This window comes from Mesoplodon densirostris, chromosome 11 (assembly GCF_025265405.1).
Source record: "Mesoplodon densirostris isolate mMesDen1 chromosome 11, mMesDen1 primary haplotype, whole genome shotgun sequence".
Classification (NCBI taxonomy): domain Eukaryota; kingdom Metazoa; phylum Chordata; class Mammalia; order Artiodactyla; family Ziphiidae; genus Mesoplodon; species Mesoplodon densirostris.
Genome location: NC_082671.1, coordinates 105,409,930 through 105,427,020, shown reverse-complemented (window position 1 = coordinate 105,427,020; position 17,091 = coordinate 105,409,930). Strand labels below are relative to the sequence as shown.

Below are 17,091 nucleotides of genomic sequence, written 5' to 3'. Positions count from 1 at the left end.
CATTTTAATGTGCTTCAACAAAAATTGCCTGCTAAATTTAATAGGCATTGCAATAAAATTACCTTTACTTCTTAGATTATTTTGTTTTTATTCAAAGAGAAGTTGAGAAAATCATTGGTGAACTGAAATAGATACAGAGTTTATTGAATTCAATTTTTTTTCCAGTTTAAATGTAAAGATATACTGCTTAATTATTCTAAACCATAATAAACACTCTACTACTACTCAAGGGGGGGGGGAAATAGAAAATTAGAGAGAGAAAAAATTGTTTTGGTTAATATTTTACTTGTTCAGCTGTTCATGTCTTAAGTCCATCTTTGATTTAATGTCTGTAGGGAAGAAAGCTTTTCACATGCTTTTCAAAGTTAGTTAATATACATTTCAACAGTAGTTGGTACATTGGTACTATTGCCTATGATTCATCAATATCAAAATATATTTGCCCAGGAGGGCTATGGTGTCAAAGATAGACCATTTGGGAATTAAATATTTATTTTAGAATCTTACTTTATAAATACTGAATACCAAATAAATGTGTATATGTATATACACATACATCATATATATTTGATTTTCCATAGAGTTGTATTTTGTCTATTATGATTTTAAAAATCCATATATAATATGCTACTCCTGAGAAATCAGTAAATTAGAAGGTGATCCAATTATTTTCAACTAGTAGATGATATTTTATTCTCAAATGACTGACATATTGAATGTGAACATTTTAAAAGCTTCTGATGGCTAGTCCCAAGGATCTGTGGTATTTTTGATCCTTCTCAGTAGCTTAAAAGTGACATTTACATTGAAAGACTAGAAGAAAAGTAGAAGGAGTGCTCACTTGGGTCTCCTGGGGGTCACGGTCTTCAAAATAGACTTCTTCTTTATGCTTTCCCTTTACTCTTCCCTCCGGACCCCTCTGCAAGTCTTTTTTGTGTGTGTGCTGAAAACATCAACTTTTGTTTTTTAAAGAAGAGAAAAAATTTCTTTTCTCACTTGAGAGAATCTGGGGAGCTGTAGCCTTCTATTCTGGGAGAATGGGTTGCTTTTTCCTTATCATTAGTTGTTAGAAAAGTTTGGGGCTTTGGTGGACAAGAGACCTATTACAAACACAAAGAAAGTCCACAGAGGAAGTAAGAGCTGCAAAGAGAACAGCGGCTGGTACCATTAGAGGAAAGGGTCTCATAGAATTCAGGTCTGAATTCTGAGTAAATATAGGAGGAGTTCTCAGGTGTATAGGCCCAATGCACTGAGAATGAGACTAACACTCAGAGTATACAAATTAGGATAATCCAAGAAAGGATGTCCATGTTAAGAATCAGGCCAGAGATTTGGGTTCTAACTAGTGGTGACTGAAGGGATACTAAGAATTTCTAGCAAAGAAGAGCAGTGAAACCAGGAAGTGCACCTGTTACACTAGCGTGTTAAAATAATTCTCACTAAGGCTAATACAATAACTAATTGGGTTAATATTTTCTCATTTTAGGACTCTGTGCTTTATGCAAGCAATCTTACTGATGCGCTGGTAACCCTGTTATGGATATCTATTATAATGAATAAGGCCAGTCATTTGTTAACTGTTGATGCACATTAACTGACTTAGAAATTTTATGGCACAAATATATTTTTGAGGATAAAACAACAGTTGAAGTATTTATAATATATTCATACATTTGTTTTGTCTACACTTATAGATCTTATATAAGAATCAAGACATTGTTGGCTTCACAGTTGTTTGGGAAATGGAAACTTGAAAAGTTTGTCATCAAGGTGTGTTAAGTCTCAGAAAATGTAAATCTGCTTCGTTTACTGCTTCAAATGGAAGATCAGGTTTTATTAAGATATCTTTAGAAAGGGAAGAAAAAGCAAACATAATTCATTCATATTCACATATATTCACATATACTTCTATACATTCAGGTACATGTCTAGGAGGTATTTCTTAGTCACATTACCTTTTTTTTTTTTGCGGTACGTGGGCCCCCCACTGCTATGGCCTCTCCCGTTGCAGAGCACAGGCTCCGGACACGCAGGCCCAGCGGCCATGGCCCACGGGCCCAGCCGCTCCACGGCATGTGGGATCTTCCCGGACCGGGGCACGAACCCGTGTCCCCTGCACGGGCAGACGGACCCCCAACCACTGTGCCACCAGGGAAGCCCTACTATGTGAATTTTTAAAATTTAAAACAAAGCTTCAAATTGAAATTTCATGTATGTTCTTAAAGGATGATATTTTAAAAAGCCATTTATATTCAGAAAGGCACTAACTGTTTCAGGTTTTGTATATTTTAAACTTGGAGATAAAAGATAAATGAGCATTCCCTTCAGAATAAAGTATTTCTTCCGAAGACTGTGTTCAGGTGTGCATGGTGTCAAGGTCTTTCTGCATTTCCTTAGGAATTTCAAAAGTAACCAATAAATTGACAGGATTAGACACTTCCTTAAGAAGAAAACTATTCTGAACCTGGAGCCTAACAATGCAACGCTGTCCTTTCTCATATCTAGAAATAATATAGGAAAAGTTAACCCATTCATTCCCTTTTTAGGTAAGAGCAGTTTGCAAGCAAAATATTCCAACTTGCTAAAAATGGTCAGACATCACTTGATAAACAAAAAAATTGATGATGCCAAAAATTTATATCAAAATGATGAAATGTTCCGTTAGACATCATTGTTCTCAAATACTTATGATTTGCAATAGCAGATTATACCAGTTTAATCTGTCCCTTTTACCACGCTTGGTAAAAACGTTTATCTTCTTATGATACATGAATTGTTCAACACTTGATATCATTCAGTATCATCTCAGATATGTTAAAGAGAATTTGCTTTGCAAAACCTGTAACATGAACACAACCAAAAAGGAAAGCTGGGGACTAAGAGGACGACCAAAGAATAATTCATTAATTTTCTAATTATTACTCATCCTTAACCAGGCAGCTATATGCATTAAAAGATATTAGAACACACTCATTTCTAAGCAAGGAGTGACTGTCTCAGTCCATAACACTTTATGGGACTTTTTTTTTTTTCCATTTCATCAAGGTTACTTTAACACTGTTCAGATGTTGCTAGACAAGGATGTGATACATGAAAGTAGTGAGTTCAAGTGATATGAATCAAAAAATGTAAAGGAGCTTCCTGTCAAGAGAAAGCAAAAAGCAATAACTTGAGGTTGATGAAGATTTTGCTTCAATTACTCCAGTAACACTTGCAATAATAAACACTTAGGTAGCATTTACTGTGTACCATTAAACACTTTACTTATGCTAATTTGCTGTGAAATAGAGTAGGACCTTCTGCTAGGTATCTTGAGAGTACGCATCTTTGCTGTCATTTTTCTTAAGAGTCTGAGAGTGTGGTAATGGCTAGACTACCGTGCAGGCCACCACTCAGGCAGCTCTCTTCAACCATGAATCCAAAAAGATGATTTGGGGTAGAACATGTTTTGACACTGAGCTGAATAACCTCTGTGGATCTACCATTCACAGACTTAAGTAAAAGCCCCTTTTGAAATTATTTATATCTTTAGCTTTTTACCTTTCCCTGGGACTAATGAAATAAAATTCTTTCTAATGATTGGAGTGTTATCTTTGTCATATTTGTCTTTACAAATGAAGATATGTGGGGATGCTTTCTCTTCTCTAAGAACCTACTTCAAATCCACCTGTGTCCAATTAATTCCTTTAATCATTTAAAATTTTCTCTTAAGATTTTATTTATAGTTCAGTGATGTGTTTCCTGAGTGCTGTTAACATTAATTTTATATGAACTAGTTTGATGGATTGCTGCCACTTTTTTACCATTCCATTCAGTTATACATTTCATTCATTCTGTTTAATTAGTTCATTCAAAGAATTATCAAGTACCCAAAATGAGACATTCATTTTGCTAATTTCTATGGAATAAACCTCATGGCTTATTAGCAGAGACCTGCTATATATCAGCTTCTTATACACACTGTATTTTGTCTTTAGTGTGGTGGTTTCAGTTAGAAGGTCTGGGTAGATGAGGATTTTTATTTTTATTTTTTTTGCTCTTAGTTGACCAACCATGCCTCTGTCAGAAGTTGTTTTGTTTATACAGTAGCTCAAAAACACAGATCCATAATCTCAATCAGACTGTTCATATTCATAGATATGTTTGGAAAATAAAATTTAGCATAGTAAGTCTCAGAGGATTAGCCAAATAATGGAACAGGAAAAAGATTTAGCTACCTACTATCATTTTTATATTACATGGATCAAACATGTTCTCTAATATTTGCTTAGATTTACAATAGCTATTTATTTTTATTTAGAATTTGAGTATCTTTCTTCTCAGTTAAGTTCTGTTCTTTCCCTAAGCTTTGCAGCTTTGCTTGGAATATAAGTGCTTTAAAAAAAATATTTCTGTACTTTTGGTTGTAGTGGCGCTTGTGGTGATGGTGGGATATTTTTATCTATTTATTATTTATTTCCCAAGTTTTCTGATTAAAGAGAGGTTTAGTTCGATTGCTCCTAAAGAACAAAACTTGGCATTAATTACATTCTCTTCCCGACTATCCACTTGATCAGTCCAATTTGAAGGACATTAAACACAATACAATATTGAAGATGACTAATTAAAAATAAAAACTCTCCGTGTTTCTTTGTCTTACTTTTTAAGACCATAAGGTGCTTTTCTTGGAATCTTTGGCTTCTTCTGAGAGATGATGGTTTATATCACTTCCTAGGCCTGAAAATAATTTGGCTTCTCACAACAAAATGATATTATTCTATTAGTTGCTAAGCATTTTGCTGATATTTTTAGGGCCCCTAATTTAAAAAATATTTCCAGGGATTAATCTATATTGACTCACTCATTTTTCGTTATGTAACAAACATTTTTTGGATGCCCAGTCTTTGCAAGTTTCTCTGTTAGAGATGGGGAACACAGATGAGTAAGAACATCAGTGTCCTCAAAGTCTCATAGATGTATTTTACCAATTAAGTTAAATTATTTTTTGTCAGAGTAATCCTACTTTACAGTTTCCTAGAATGAAGTTCGTTTCCTTATTTCTACCTATCCCGTGGATTAATTTTTTTTTTTTTTTTTTTTTTTTTGGCCACACTGTGTGGCATGCAGGATCTTGGTTCCCTGACCAGGGGTCGAACCCATGCCCTCTGCGTTGGGAGTGTAAAGTCTTAACCGCTGGACCACCAAGGAAGTCCCAGATTTTTGACACTTAATAGCTGTGTGATCTTGTTTCTCCATATTCAAAATATGTCTGAAATACCTGTACTGTTTTTGTCACAGAATAGTTTTAAAACTCTAAGACATTTTTCCTCTTCTTTTTTTTTTTTGTTTTTTTTTTTGGTTTTTTTTTTTGTTTTTTTTTTTTTGCATTACGCGGGCCTCTCACTGTTGTGGCCTCTCCCGTTGCGGAGCACAGGCTGCGGACGCGCAGGCTCAGTGGCCATGGCTCACGGGCCCAGCTGCTCCGCGGCATGTGGGATCTTCCTGGACCGGGGCACGAACCCGTGTCCCCTGCATCGGCAGGCGGACTCTCAACCACTGCACCACCAGGGAAGCCCTTTCCTCTTCTTCTTACTACAAATATTACTATTACTATTAGGTACTTAAGTATAATGGTATTACTTTTAGGGTCCAAAATATGTTTTCCAGTGGAGTATCTTGTGAATCACATATTAAAAATTAATAAGAGCAAAGAAATTGCCTTCACATAATACTTTTGAGTATACTGTTCCATTTCAGAATGACTTTGGAATGCTAATATTTTAATATTTTTGCACTTTAAAAATGGATTGCTAGTCCAGATTTTGCATTCTGAGTAGTAAAGATTTTCTTTGCTAATTTTATAATCAGTCTATAAATGTTATAGTAGCTTACTTTGAGATACAGTAATATATAGGGTCTGGGAATAAATGTGGAGTTTCCTTTCTGAATTGGTTAACTTTTTTGGCCATAGCACTTTATGTATTCTGGAGTTGTTTGTTATGAGTTAGTAAATCTTTTAAATTTGGAAAAATTAATGCTTTTTATTTTCATTGGAAATATACAGATTTCTGTGATCTGGCAACAAGTGTAAAGTTTTATTTAGCTAGATTATTTGATGAACTGATCAGTTATATCACTAAATATTAAAATTAAAGTACAAAAGTGTGTTATTTAATAAATTTCATTATCAAGTTAATAAAAATTTTGTTACAGAATTAAGGTCATTTTAATTATTATTTATTTCATAAATTAAAATAACATAAAATAAACTAGCTACTTGGTAATAATGTTAATGACTTCTGGGAGTTGGCTAACCTATTTTTGGAATTATTCCAGACCTGAATTGTATAAGAAAGTTTCTATTAGGATTTAAGTAGAAATTGAATCTGTTTAAGATGATTAGTCAGTGTGTGTTTAAAAATACTCTGGATTACATTTTACCAATCAAATATTCTAGGGCCTTGTTAGCTTATTATTGATTTGTCTGAAAATATTAGCAACTTCTTGTGATGGATGTGAGAAACAGGTGTGTGAGTATCAAAAAAACTGGCAAATTTGATTTTATTGAAATGTCTTATCAGCTACTCAAAACAATTAAGCATAGAGATAGAGGAAAAGATTCTTACTGCCAAAGTAGAGAGAGGATTATTGAAAAGGTGAAGAAGCTTACCTCTCTGCAGAGGATGCTGAAGTGACATGTACAAGAGTGGGTATGAGTTCATGTTAATTAGCAAAGAAGAGGAAGTCAATCTCCCCCACTAAACAATATGCTTCATCAGTTAAGGACTGTTTATTTACCATCATTTCTCAGCATTTAACCCAAAGTATAGCATCTATGAGGAATTCAAATAATAAAATTCTGGTCAAAAGTTAACAACAAAAAAAGAAATTATGGGCAACAAATAATTTATGAAAGATTATAAGCAGTTTCTATGTCTATATAAGAACTCATTCATTGAAATAAAAAGGATATTGAACTTCAAAGTATATAAAACTACATTGGATAAGTGAAGGAAAACAGAAGGAAAAAATGTCAAGAAATCCAAAAAATATATGATATGAACATTTTAAGAGGGTTATATAAAAGCACATGGCATATGGTGATTGTTCACAGTGATTTTTTTGGGCTGCTAGAATCAGAATGAGCTATGTAATTAGACAACCTGTTCATAATTATTACTGTGATTGACATTATTTGAAGCACATTGAAGGTTGTTCTGTAAGACCCAGGATTATCATAATTAATGAATATGTAAATGACTAATTGATGGTGACTTCTGCCATATCAATATTGCTATATCTTAAAGGTTCTTGAGTAAGTATGCAGAAGGCTCAGAATTTGGTTGAATACAATGCAGTACATTTTGTGTTTCATCTTAGCATTTTCCCTTAGCTGTGTCACATCTTGGATAATATTAGACATGACACATTCAGCCTGGATATTACAAACAAAACATAAGGCAGCTGAAGGATGTAGTCATTGAAGAGACTCACAATTTAACCCACCTTCTCTCTGTGTTAGTCATGTTTGAGAGGATATCCGTTCATAAAAACCTGTGCAGGGAGTTATTTGGGATTATGAGAGCCTTATAAAGTCATCCAAGATAGTCTTATAGAGATATAATTGCTTTTTTAGTTAGTGCGTTGACTAAGGCATCTTAAAGTGTTTGTGGCTTGGCAGTGAATGAAAAGTAGTTGATAGTTAAAAGAAATAAGAGCATATAGAACACATTTGGTTACTTATTGTAAAGTTCATGTGAAATCACAGAATAATGTTAAATCAATAGAGATCTACGCAGATAATTATGTTCATGTACCACTTACTGTAAAAGGTTATGTGGAAAAAAACAGGTAAAATTTTCAATACAGTGCTTGTTTTATTATAGGCATTAATGGTGATTATTTCTAAAATTATTCTTTAATGCCTACTGCATATATGTGTGTTTACATAAGTCTGACTTTAATATAAGTGGACTGTTTTAACAAGCTGCCCATGAAAATGATTATCAACATCCTAGGCATGTGTATTTTAAACATGAGATTTTGAAATGTTAATTTTTAAGAAATACTATATAGAAGCAACACTTATTTTCACTACATCTTTAGTTTTATTTCATTTATCAGTATGATTTAGCTATCCACAAAATGTTAACTAATCAGCTAAATAATGACATTATATTTCACAAGTACATCTAGGTAACTTTCAACTGAGTAAAGCTTAAAATACTTTTGGACATTTTAGAACTTTATAAAAGTGGGATGAAATATAAAGTTACATAGTAAAATTCTTTTAATATTTTAAGAGACTTGGAATCCAAATAATTTATAATTTTTACACATATGGCATTGTGTTGTGTGTTTACAAAAGATGATAATTGCGACGTCACAGAGATACCATATCACATAAATAAAACCTGATGTATATTTTCCTCCAATATGTTTGCTTTTCTTGTTTGGATTTTTGATTGTATTCCTCTCCTCTAATTTGTCCTGATTTGAATAAGTCATGAAGAACAAGAGTGAAAAAGCCAAAATATGCAATGCTAGGTATACCTGTATCCTTGTTCTAGTCTTATGCAAGCAAGGGGTTCAGATTAGTAATGACTCATGTGGCATTTGTTTAACCTATGAAATCTTAAAAGGCTTCATCCATGGTGTATAGATTTCCAAAGACACAAAGTATCTAATTTCTTCTTTTTATGATAGATCAGTTGAAATTCAATCAACATGGTCATAGACACTGAAAGCACTTTTACCCATAACGTTCCCTCTGTTCTCTACTCCCATAGTACTTTGTTTGGTTACTAATACGTTACCTGTCAAATGGCACAAATGAGTTGTACGTATGTCTATCTTCCCTATCATAATGGGAGTTGCTTGGAGGCAGGAATTGTGTCCCCAGTTCGTTTGTTTCCCCAGCCTCCAACATGTGGAGGTTACGTATACAAAGCAATCAGTAAACGTGTGGAATTAGATTGTATTGTTCAAATAATTTTTGTCAGACATTCTTGTTCATTTGACTCTATGGATTAGAAAAGTGCCTTTATCTATATTCAAGAGGATGTTGTCAATATTAAAAACTGGAATAAGACATTGCTTTAAATAAACTAATGAAAATACTGAAAAGGAAATATTTGTATCTATTTGGTTATCTTTATGTGTATCTACATACATATCTATATTTATGCCTATTTTATATTTATGTCTAAATCTATATTTGATTCATACATTTTGGAATTTCAAAGTGAATACCTTGTTGGATCACCATTGGTCATCACAAAATTGAGCTAAATTTTAGAAAAATAATGGTATAATATTTTGTGATCACAAAGATAAAGCCCATATTGTGTGCTATTTTTGCATAATTGTGCTGTATTGTCCTATTTTGTTTCAAGTTGCCCCTCACTCTAGTCCGCTTTCCAGTATTCATAGTCATCTTTCTAAATGTAGGTCTGGTGATGTCACTTCTTAATTCTAGCTTCCTAACTTGCCATGGAGGATCTTGATAATTCTGTTCTTGTCTGTCTCTATGCACTAATCACTAGTCATTTACCCCATTATACTCCCTGCCTTCTGCCACGCAAAACTCTGGAGTCCCCCAAACAGCTCAGGCTGTTTCATACCTCTATGGTTTTTCCCAGATATTCCTTTCTGTCCAAAATGCTCCTTTCTGTGATATTCTCCTAGAAAACTCAATCCCCCTTAAAGATTCAACTCAAACTATCAATTCAGAAGCTTTCCTTCCTTTCTCCAGACAGAACCAATCACAGCCTTCTCTGAGTAGTCACTCTGTATCCTGAACCTACTTCCATTTTTACACATAGTAGGTGCTATTTCAATATTTGTTTTCATCTTTGTCTCTCTTTCTACTAGGATAAAATCTCTGAAGGTTGGATCCCTGTTTTTCTATCTTTTTATCCCTAGAACCAGACATACCATTTGGGATATAGCAGGTACTCAATAAATATTTGTAGAACAAATTATCTTTAATCTTCACAACCACATATGTTTACAAATGAGGGTGCTGAGGTCTGAAAAGATTAACTTGCTCAAGGTCAGAGAGCTAGTGAATGGCAGATATTTTTCTTACAGTCTAGGACTCTTTCATCAATTTTGCAGCAGTGTTCCTGTCTTTTCTCCCAGGAATAATGAAAGAGCTATTTATATTCAGACCCATCCTCCTAGATATGTGGAATCTAAAAAATGGTACAAATGAACTTATTCACAAAACAAGAGTGGAGTCACAGGTGTAGAAAACAAACTTATGGATACCAGGGCGGAAGGGGGGAAGGATAAATATAGGAGGTTGGGATTGACATGTACACACGACTACATATAAAAGAGATCACTAATAAGGACCTACTGTATAGCACAGAACTCTACTCAATACTCTGTAATGACATTATAGGAAAAGAATCTAAAAAAGAGTGGATATATGTATATGTATAACTGATTCACTTTGCTGTACACCAGAAACTAACACAACATTTTATTTTTTTAAATTTATTTACTTAATTTATTTATTTTTGGCTGCATTGGGTCTTCATTGATGCACGGGGGCTTTCTCTAGTGGAGGTGAGCGGGGGCTACTCTTTGTTGCGGTGTGCAGGCTTCTCATTGAGGTGGCTTCTCTTATTGTGGAGCATGGGCTCTAGGCACGTGGGCTTCAGTAGTTGTGGCACGCGGGCTCAGTAGTTGTGGCTCGTGGGCTCTACAGTGCAGGCTCAGTAGTTGTGGCACATGGGCTTAGTTGCTCCGCGGCATGTAGGATCTTCCTGGACCTGGGCTCCAACCCATGTCCCCTGCATTGGCGGGCAGATTCTTAACCACTGCGCCACCAGGGAAGCCCCTAACACAACATTTTAAATCAACTATATACTCCAGTAAAAATTATAAAAAAGGAAATTAAATTAAAAAAAAAAAAGAAAATTGAGTCCTTGTGGCTGCTCTGATGTAACCCACATCTGCCCAGAGAATGTTTTTCCTCTCTTTTCATGACTGTGAGCACCTCACCACTTCTTGAATTGGCTCAGGCTCTGCTCTCATCTTTTTTGTGTGGTTTGATGTATCTGACTTTATTTGATCTTGATTCAGATTACTTGATTTTTTTCTTTCTTTTCTGATGACAAGAGTCAAAGTGTCTACCTGGTATTGCTCTTCACTAAAATTAGTCAGCCTTTCTATAGGAACTTGCCGACAAGCCTCCCTTCCAATAGTACTTCCTCTTTTCCCACCATCACCATGACTATTCAGATCTTGACGTGTTCAGGCAGAAGCCATTTGGAGACATCAAGGAATTGATTTTTTCAGGTGTATCTAATGATGTGTTAAGAATTTTTAATAACTCCTTTCACATATATTTCTAAATACCAGTATATGAAGTGTTAATATTGTAAGAAATAATTGTTAAAAAAAGTTGCTTCTCTCCGAGACTTCATTTATATTTGTATACAGATTACTGTTTCTTGCCAAAAGTTGTTTAGCACTTGCCCCTTATCTTAGACCTAGGCTTTTACGTTCAGTTGCCTGTGACATATTGCTTTTTAAATGTTCACTGTCACATTCCTTGCAATATGTCTAAAACTCGTCTTTTTTTTTTTTTTTTTTTTTTTTTTTTTTGGTGGTACGCGGGCCTCTCACTGTTGTGGCCTCTCCCGTTGCAGAGCACAGGCTCCGGACGCCCAGGCTCAGCAGCCATGGCTCACGGGCCCAGCCGCTCCGCGGCATGTGGGATCTTCCCAGACCGGGGCACGAACCCATGTCCCCTGCATCGGCAGGCGGACTCTCAACCACTGCGCCACCAGGGAAGCCCCCTAAAACTCATCTTTTAACTTGCCCTCCAAACCAAAATTTTCTCCACTTCTCCATTTCTCTCAGTAGCATGCCCCCTACCTTTTAAAACATTCTGTCAATCTAAAATCTTTTAAAATTCCGTCACTTCATTCCATGTAGTTATTTGTTAGTACTTCCTCTCCATCATCCACTAAGGGGACCAAGGCATCAATGTCAGTTGATTGTTCGTTCAAAATATCTCTCAGAATCAAAAGTCCTTCAGGGCCTCCCTGGTGGCGCAGTGGTTGAGAGTCCGCCTGCCGATGCAGGGGATACGGGTTCGTGCCCCAGTCTGGGAGGATCCCATATGCCGCAGAGCGGCTGGGCCCGTGAGCCATGGCCGCTGGGCCTGCGCATCCGGAGCCTGTGCTCCGCAACGGGAGAGGCCACAACAGTGAGAGGCCCACATAACGCAAAAAAAAAAAAAAAAAAAAAAAGGAAAAAAAAAGTCCTTCAGCAACACCTGTTGTAATACATCATCACCATATCGCCTCTTGGTACAATAGCCACTTCCTGTCTCCTGTTTCTACATCTATCAAGCCACTCTGTATAACTCAGATAAGTTAATTTTCCTAAGACACTACTTTTATTATGTCATTATCTCTGCTCCTGCCTATTTATTATGACCAAACTCTTCAACCTGACAACTGAGGATTCAAACAGACCAGCTTTTTTTCATGTTTCCTCTGCCAGGATTTGCCCTTTTAAGCTGCTTCCCCCATTCATCTGAGTAACCTTTCATCTTTGAACAACCCACTTTAATGTCACTTCCTCTGTGAAGCCTTTTCTGAACTAATTAATCATTTCATCCTCTGTGTTTTTATAACATCCATCATATTATAATACAGATAGCTGTTTACCTGTCTTTCTCAACTACTTTTGAGTTCTTTCAGGTTGAGGACTAGATTTTAGTCATATATTTATTCCCAAAACACAGTACAGTATCTGGCATTGAGTAGGAATTTAATACATGTTTGTTAAATGAATGAATGAATAAAACAATAGTGCCTTACTTCTTTTCCATGTGTTATTCTCAGCTCTGTGCATTCACTCACACTTTGTTTACTTTTCTGAAAAGTCTTTACACTGTTCTCCAAAAATTCAAACACAGCATATTTTTGAAAATAGTTCAGTACAAAATGACACACATATTCAGTATTATTAGAACTGTTTAAATGTAGGCATATATGCAACATCTCCAAGAGGTGTCTGTATTAGAGTGGTAGGATTTATTGTTACTGTTAACAATAAACTTCTTGTAAACAGATTTTAAAGTTCTCCATTTTACCTTATTGTTTTGCATTTTGAAAGTTGTAGAATGGCCTATCATGGTGTCCTTAAAATATAGAGTAGAATAAAAACTGTTGACTATGCACCATAAATATATTCTTCCCTGTACACAAACACATGAGCATGCACACAACTTTAAAGTTACTTGAAGGATCAGATCAAATTCTACGTCTTCCATTAAACTTTCCATAAATAATTCTGTTTTACTGTGTTTTGCCTCAAAATTCTTTAGCATTTCTAGTCTGTAAGAGAAAACTATTATTTTGTTCACTGTGGCTAACTATTTTGTTTGATGTTTTATCTCACGTAAGAGCCAGGATTTCTTTTTTTTTTTTTTTTGCGGTACGCGGGCCTCTCACTGTTGTGGCCTCTCCCGTTGCGGAGCACAGGCTCCGAACGCGCAGGCTCAGCGACCATGGCTCACGGGCCCAGCCGCTCTGCGGCATGTGGGATCCTCCCAGACTGGGGCACGAACCCGTGTCCCCTGCATCGGCAGGCGGACTCTCAACCACTGCGCCACCAGGGAAGCCCTAAAGCCAGATTTAAATTAACACAAACATATGTGCTTAGTTAACTATACTTTTCTTAGTATATTTATTCTCTTTCCAATTTTTAAAATCCAGGATTGGTGTACTCTCGGCTTGAAATTACAACTCACTCAGAAATAAAGTGCAGTTTATCTGCTGACCCAAAATTTGGAGGCTCCAGGAATGAATTCAGAATTAGCTAGAGCAATTAAAGTGTTGCAGTCTTATCTCTGTAATGATACCTCTCAGGTCCCAACTATCAAAGGGCTATTTAGCCCTTGATATCTCTTGCAACTTCTTTTTCCTCTCCTTCTCCCTCAGTGAAGGCAGGAGACTAGGAGGACTAATAGCTGCCAGCATTTTTGTTAACAGAACCTAAGCTGTTTCTTTAAAGCAGGCTTCTTAAAGCAAAAACAACAGAGAAGTACTTTTTTCTTTACAGTTTATTACTAACATTACAAGTCAGCTTTTATTAGAGCAAATACTAATGTCTCAGCAATGCACAGAAGTCTCACGATTTTGTTTGCTTTCACAAAATGGATTGTTGATACCTATTGCTCTCCACTTTCTGAATTCACTTATCACATCCACATACACAGATATTATAGTTTGATGTCAGCAATGCCTTTTATTATTTGTGGTGGTCTCCTGAAATTCTTTTAGAAAATAAGTGTGTGTGTGTGTGTGTGTGTGTGTGTGTGTATTAGAGAGAGGATAAGTGAGAAAGAGAGAGGGAAAGAAAGGGAGGAACAGAAAGAGAGGGAATGTGTTGTTTAAATGGACTAGAAATAAGAAATAGCAATGGAACTCTGAAAATTTAGTTATTATTCTTATATTGGATTAACTATGAAAAGGTTATTTGGGACTGGAATTTTAGTTTTGACCCTGCAGAACACATAAACAAGCTTAGTCAGTTTCATTTATGTGCCCACGCTCCAAATTTGTTTTAACCGCTGTTAAAACATAGAGTCCATTGTTTCTATCTATTTAGGGCCCATTGTAGCCCATTGATTTTGTTTCATGTTGTGCCCAAGTCAACCACTGTTATTTTAGAGTGACTTAAGGGGCATTTTATTTACCAGTTTCTCTGTAGAGTTAAGTCTCACCATGTAGGTTGATGAGCATCATCAATTAAGTAACACATTCTGTTCATATTGTCACACATATTCTGTCATAACCAGGAATCACCTATGATGTTGTTCCATCTACTATATTGCAGGAAAAACAGAGATTTCTGACAGATGTTCTACATGAAGTGATGCTGCTTGACGGCTTGGCCAGTTCCCATCCAGTATCACAGGAAGTGCTACGGGCAACAGATATTGACAGGGTGTTTGACTGGATCGCATATAAAAAGGTGGGAATAGATAAGACCCAAGTACCAATTGGATATTTCACTATCCTGGGTTAGCCAAACTATTTCATGCTAGATGTATTATATCTTTCTCTTCTCCCTGGCAAATAGAAATGGACTGTGAGTTAGAAAACATAGAGTCACCAGGTTCATGTCATTTTATGAGTTAGGGCTTTGCTTTATAAATCAGTAAGATGGAGAAGAACGTTTGCCAAATAATGCCTAGAAATATGGGAAGTATTAAGGAATAAATCTTTGGAGTCTTGATATGAAGTTGCTGTACAAATGGTGTTATGTCAGTTTTTATTATTATTAATAAGAGAGCTGACCTATATAGTGACAAATTATTTCCCGCCAATGCCCCTTAAATACATATTTTGATTGGCTGCTGCAAATGGGTATAGGCAGTGACCTGACATATGTATTTTATAAACATTATTTAAGGGAGATTTGGGGAATTAAGCATGTTTCCTGGATAATAAGCATAATTAATGAAAACTTAAGGACTGGACTTTCAATGGTAAAGATTTTGGACCAATGACTAGACGTCTGTAGCAATAAGGTATATTATGAATTTTTTTCCATTGTTACCTGGATTAGGATTTTTCCTTATATCTCTGTCCCTTTGTTGTTCTAATTTTAACAGGAGCATGTACATCTCAGTGTATAACACTTAGCAGCCACTTAATAATTGTTAAAATAGTATTAAAATCTACTTTGTCTTTGGTGTAGATTGAATTGCGTTTGTTAGGATTTCTATATAAATACTCTATTGATTTAATAACGTTTTAAGCTTAAAAACAAGTTGCTAATATTCTTTATGAAAAACAAGATATTCCTCTTTATAACTAGAGATCAAATAATGATTCATCAGAATTTTTTGGTGCAGTAATTTGGATGTTTGGTTTTGCACCCAGGAAATGACTATCTCAATGGTTATTAGTTAATATTGTATGCTATTAGTTAACATTGTATGCTATAATATGTAAAGTTGCAAATTGTGTTAGAAAATATCTTTTCAAGTCACTGATCATTGCATTGGCTCAGAAAGGATATTTTCGATGTTTTATAAAGATAAGTGGAAGTGTAGTACCATATTTAAAGTATGTAGTGTTAATATTTTTATTTTAAATGTTAAATAAATATTTAAAGTACACATTCACTTTTATATATGATATTTTTGGCTAGATTTTGCTGGATGCACATTTGGTTCATTCAACTCTATTGATTCTTAAAATATAATGCAGAAAATAATTTATTAAGTTAGCTTGAGATGCATTTGGAGACATGTCTGTGGTTATTTCCCACCTAACCACCAATTCTAAAAGACTATTTGTAAATACCAGTATTATTTCTGCATGAATAATATCAGGAAAATAGTATTTTGATTAAATATGTTATAGATGTGCTTTTACACGTAAGTTAACATTTATTCCAAATTTCATATATTTGAGTAATTTTTAATTCATTCAAGAAGGTTAAGAGTTAAAACAGTAGGAAAGAAGGAAGTTACAATGATTATTATTTTACCCTCTCTACATTTTGGTGCAAAGTCTTACCAGTTTACAAATGTGATACATGAGCAAACTGTGCCATGATGCTCAGGTCATCATCGTAACGGACACTGGCTTATTTGTCTCTAGCCATGTATCTTTATTTTTTAATTTTTTGAGGAATAACTGACAAATATAATTGTATATATTTAAAGTGTACAATGTGATGCTTTGATACACATATACATTGTAGAATGATTACCAAGATCAAGATAATTAACACCTCTGTCACCTCACCTAGTTAACTCTTTTTGAGGGTGGGGAGTGAGATTGCCTGAGATCTACTCTCTGCAACTTTGAAGTATACAGAACTGTATTATTAACTGTAGTCACCATGCTATACATTAGAGCATTCGAATTTATTCTTCTTATAAGTGAAAATTTGTACCCTTTGACCTATATCACCCCCATTTCCCCCTTCCCCTAGCCCTTGGTAATCACTACTCTACTCTCTGTTTCTATGAAATTGCCTTTTTTTTTTTTTAGATTTTGCATATAAGTGATACCATTCAGTATTTATCTTTCTCTGGCTTATTTTACTCAGCATAATGACCTC

General features: G+C 35.2%; 1 protein-coding gene across 1 annotated transcript in view; it reads left to right on the top strand.

Moving 5' to 3' along the window:
- The window catches only part of TRHDE (thyrotropin releasing hormone degrading enzyme), a 405,203-nt gene that overhangs the window by 222,172 nt on the left and 165,940 nt on the right, over positions 1–17,091 (top strand). The window contains exon 6 of the mRNA XM_060113303.1: positions 14,848–14,985. Coding sequence (XP_059969286.1) covers positions 14,848–14,985 — 138 coding nt within the window. The remainder of the gene's footprint in view (positions 1–14,847; positions 14,986–17,091) is intronic.